We start from the raw sequence: 5,113 nt of genomic DNA, 5'->3' as shown, positions 1-5,113 counted from the left end.
TTGTATTGTGTTATATTTCACCGCTATTCGTCAGTATTTTACCAAATAAGTTATTTATATTGTTTGTATTTTATATATGTTTATATCTGTATTTTGTATTCACAGAACCACACATCTATGCACATTTAATAAACCTACGATTTGGAATATAACCTGAGTGAGACATCATTGTTCTGACCGGACAAACTGCAGCCTTCAGCCAAACCTGAACTAGCAATTAGAGTGAATACTCACAAGATTTTTCAGGCGGGACAAACCTGTCACTCACATGAGATCAACCAATAGCAAACCACAACCACCCAATCAATTCCCCTTGGACAAAATCAAGTCCTATGTTTTTTCATGCCCTGTCCATTTCACTTGGATATACATCACAATAGGGAAGAAAAGACTATCGCAACTTCTTTTTCATGTCGACTTGAATTTTCTTTAAAATAAATATTATTCCTTATTATTTTGGGGTTAATTATATTCTAAACACGTTCTTGACAGGTTTGGTGAGGTTTACACTAGTGGCTACAGTATATTAAAATACTCAACAATTCTGACAATAACTTTATTGACATGAAAAATATTCTGTAATGTAAAAATATATACATCTCATAAAAATGTTAAGTTTCATAATGTATTTTCACACACATGCAGTCAGCATTGGCAGAAAAACAGCAGGAAGTGAATGGAATAGGGTGTGGAACCGTTTCACTGTCTTTTAAAGTTCAAAACCACTGTACATTTGAAACAGAAACTTCTTAGACTTATCAACGTGATCAAAACCTTGCCAGAAAACATGTAGTACACATTCAACATTGTCTTCTTTCGTCTAATCAATGGTTTATACTTTTTTTAACAAGTACCCCCCCCCCCCTCTTATAAAAGCCTTTATACTTTTAGTAATATTTCAAGATGAACACTGAAATATTAAATTCACAAGCCATGTTTCTGTGCTTTTCATAACGCAGTCAAGTTATTTTCCTCTGTTCCATCTTTGTCCTCCTCAGACAAAAATGGCGTTAGATCTACGAGCAATCCTACTTTTTCTTTGTTTTTCTCTTCTGCACTTTCATCCTCCTCTCCTGCTGCTGCCTCCTCCTCTTCCTCCTCCTTCGGTTTCATCTTCTCTTCCTCAGCTTCATTCTTATCTCTTTTCTTTTCGTTCACCTGCGTCTTGGCCCTCTCCCTCAGGTCAACGCTGGAATAGTCACTCGAAGAATCGCCCCCGTCGTCATCATTTTCCTGCTGTTCTCCCTCTGTGTAACTGTCGTTTTGTTTGTCATGACCTCCAGCCTCCTCTTCGTCATTATCTGCCATGTTCTCCTCGTCATCACGGGGTTGAGGCCAAATGTGGACGCCAAATCTGTTTTCCACAACCCCAACTCCTTGTCTCAATCGATCCCGTAGGCCGCCAGGGGCGAAGATGATGTTCTGGACGGTGTACTGTCCATTTGTGTCCACATTAAGTCTTTTGTAAAAATACACCAGTGCCAGAATAAGTATGATTAATGTCAAGAGGAGGATAATGACAGTTGCAGTGCTCCCATAACTCGATGTGTTTTTTTCCATGACTAAAAAGAGTGAAACGAGAGAACAGGGAGAATTAATGAAATAAATGAATCAAATGTATAATTTATTTACACTGCAGGTCAAAAGTTAGGAATAGTAAAGAGTTTCTAATGTTTTCAATGGTAAAATACTCACCAAGGCTGCATTTATTGGATGAAAAAATACAGTAAAAACAGTAATATTGAGAAATAGTATTACAATTGAAAAGATCTGCATTCTACTTGAATATATTTTAAAATACAATTTATTCCTGTGATTTAAAAGCTGAATTGTCAGCAACCATCTCTCCAGTCCTCAAGTTTGGGTTAAGTATGATTTAAATATATATATATATATATATATATATATATATATATATATATATATATATATATATATATATATTAATAGTTTTTTTTTTCACCATTAAACAGATCAAAAAGTGACTGTAAAGACATGTTACAAACGATTTATATTTCAAATAAATGCTGTTCTTTTCAAATTTCTATTCCTGAAAAAAAAATGTATCCTTATTAAGCAGTAAAAACCGTTTACAGCAATGATAATAGTAAGGGGCCATTTACACCACACACCATTTTCAACTAAAAACTAAAAACTTTTTATGCGTTTAGGCCGTTCATTTACACTAAAACTGCGTTTTGAGGGCCTGAAAACGCAATCTTTTGAAAACGAGTTTAAAAGTGCAATCTTTTGAAAACGATTCCGTTCTTGTCTCTGTGTAAACTATAAAAGCGCGAATTTGTGAAAACAGTGATGCCATGTGCATACATGTTACGTTCAGTCTATAGGCGTGTAGTTTTTCTTTACAAAGTGACATCGCCAACTACTGGCCTGACATGAATAATACAGCGTTTTCAGTCGTTTTCGTAGATCCGTGTGAACGGGATCGTTTTGACAGTGTTGTCATCTGTATGCAAAAAAGCAAAGGAAAAACTTTTCAGTTTTTAGTACATTGGTGTCGTGTAAACGTATCTTAAAAATGATTTTTTTTAAAAGCACCATTAATAACTGATAAAGTTAAGCACCAAATTAGCGTATATTAGAATAATTCATTGACGATCAGGTGACACTGAAGACTGGAGTAAAGGAGTAAAAAATGTAGCTTTGACATTACATGAATAAATTGCATTTTAAAATATTTATTTAACTGTCACTCAGTTAAAAAAAATTTAATGTTTAACACACCTAATGAATATGAAATATTCTTGTTGCAAATTGATAAATTACTGCTCCTCTGCAAATCATTTTAAAAAACAGCCACCAAATATGAAAACAAAACTAGAGGTTGTGAGCTTTCAAATGATATATAGTTTATCAATATTACTTTTAGGTTTTTACTAAGATATTACTGTTCTAAACATATAATGGCGGTGACGGTGACATTTAATAGAAAACAGTTATTTTAAATTGTAATAATATTTTACAGTATTAAAGTTTTTACTGTATTTTGCATCAAATAAATGAACATAAAAGACTACTTTCAAAATCATTAAAAAAATCCTAATTATTCCAATCTTGTGACCGGTAGTGTAAACAATACATTTATAAAATTCCAAATAATATATTTATTTAAATAGCCTAAATAAATAAACAAAAATTCTGGAATCAGCACAAAAATATATAGCAATCACACTGTCTCTTCATAAGCTTTAGATATTCAGCAACTTGCAACATGTTTCATATAGACTGTGATAAACTGTGGCTTTTTTGCCCACACAAACACAATCCTCCCGCCGTGCTCTTTTCTGAAGTGCAGTTGCACGGAAGTAAGCATGCGTGCATTCTTTTTTTTTTTTTTTATTGGCAGGAAATCACTTCAGCTTTTCGTCATTTCTGTGCAAAAGGATTTTTTATTTAATGTACTCCTCTTTGACACACACACTTGAACACTGGTTATAAATACACATGTATAAATGAGTTTAAGACTACTTAACAGCAATTCACAAGTTGTGCTAATGCAGCTGTGTAGGCTATGCTCTCAAATACGGACCCAGTGGATGACAGCGAATGTGTAATGTGTCTACCTGCCAAAATCATGTGCCAAATTAGCCTACATCAAATGGCAAATGCTCGAAGAAGGGGAAATTAACTAATTAATTGTTGCTTTTGAAACAACCTAAAACTGTTTCCTAAAACTCACACATAATATACTTCTTATTTACAATACAGATCGCATAGGAACACAGAATATATAGATACATAGCCTCTATATATAGCCTAGTATATAGTTATAAAATATTTAAAAATACATTTTTGAATGTACAGTAAGGGCCGTTCATAAATAGTCACATAAAATTCAGCACAAGTCAAAAAAAAAAAAAAAAAAAAAAAAAAAGGTAAATTGAAATAACTCACCTTTACTCAACTCTCCTTAAACCCATAGCCCATGCGAGAATAAAATAGAGAATTCAAATTTGTCTTGGCCATATAGGCAGGAAAGAGGGGCGGGGAGAGAGAGAGAGAGAGCGAGACAGCGAGAGAGCGAGAGAGAGAGAGAGAGAGAGAGAGAGAGAGAGAGAGAGAGAGAGCGAGAGAAAGCGAGAGAGAGAGAGAGAGAGAGAGAGAGAGAGAGAGAGAGAGAGAGAGAGAGAGAGAGAGAGAGCGAGAGAAAGCGAGAGAGAGAGAGAGAGAGAGAGAGAGAGAGAGAGAGAGCGAGAGAGAGAGAGAGAGAGAGAGAGAGGTCATGACATCAATTCTAAACAATGGATTAAACAAAAATGTATTTTATTTATTTATGGGATGTACAAATTTAAAGCAATTTGTAGTGGGCAGTTTTGAGGTAAAAGTAATAAAGAAATATGCATAAGAATTCAAAAATAATGCATTTGGCTTGTTTTCTTGCTTAACGTCATGATACATTATTAGTTCATTCGAAACTCGTAATTAAAAATATGCACATTTTATAGTGAAAATAAAATATTCAAATGAAAGCATGTGCAAAGAAAACTTGTATAAGAAGTCCACACAGGAAGAGCTCAGTGGAACACAGTTTCCTTTAGCTAGATTGTGCGATGTTTCTCTCTCAGACCACATCCTGTTGTAAAGCTCGAGCTTAAAGATGCTTGAACCGTGAAAGCACGAACGCTTCACTGCTTGTGCAGTGCAGAGAATGCAGCAAAAGGCTCGATGCAGAGTGTGGTCGTTACACAACAACACAGAAAAGCTGCGAAAACGATCACATTTTATAAACACCTCAGTTCGTACAGTTGAGAAGGGCTGAGATCAAAATGCCGGCAAAATCTGGCTCAAATACACAACAAGAGATCATATGTTTCTTAGCCAGAGCTGGTCAAATATTCCTCAAATCAGTTTTAAATCAGTTCTAATGTCACTGCAATGTCACTATTTCAGTTCTGAATTTCGCCTTGATTAACCTTAACTACTTCCCATTTTACAGGAGAAATCACTGTTTGGCACTGCTAAGCTAGTTCACTTTCCTTTCTAAAAGTATAGCACCGAAAATGTTCGTTTTGACCTCAATCACAGGCCAGCTGGTACAATCTGAAAGTGATAGTAATGCGATAAATAATAAAAGCAACTGATTCACAGTAGA

At 34.8% G+C, this 5,113-nt stretch overlaps 1 protein-coding gene across 2 annotated transcripts in view; it reads right to left on the bottom strand.

Annotated features, from left to right (window-relative positions):
* Nucleotides 1–545: 545 nt before the first annotated feature.
* LOC143736968 (uncharacterized) overlaps nt 546–5,113 on the bottom strand; it is a 76,942-nt gene continuing 72,374 nt past the window's right edge. Inside the window, exons 1-2 of one of the 2 annotated variants that reach the window (XM_077227792.1) lie at nt 3,916–3,956; nt 546–1,562 (exon numbers count right to left, since the gene is read on the bottom strand). In XM_077227792.1, the coding sequence (XP_077083907.1) occupies nt 949–1,560 (612 nt within the window). In that variant the 5' untranslated portion in view covers nt 1,561–1,562; nt 3,916–3,956 and the 3' untranslated portion in view covers nt 546–948. Of the gene's footprint in view, nt 1,563–3,915; nt 3,957–5,113 lie in introns of those variants that run through there. The other variant, XM_077227791.1, reaches the window with a different exon arrangement.

This window comes from Siphateles boraxobius, unplaced genomic scaffold (genome assembly GCF_051911475.1).
Source record: "Siphateles boraxobius isolate OS27281-9 unplaced genomic scaffold, OSU_SipBor_1 130, whole genome shotgun sequence".
In the NCBI taxonomy this organism is placed as follows: Eukaryota; Metazoa; Chordata; class Actinopteri; order Cypriniformes; family Leuciscidae; genus Siphateles; species Siphateles boraxobius.
The sequence above is the reverse complement of the archived record's forward strand: the minus strand, read 5'-3'. Positions and strand labels throughout refer to the sequence as shown.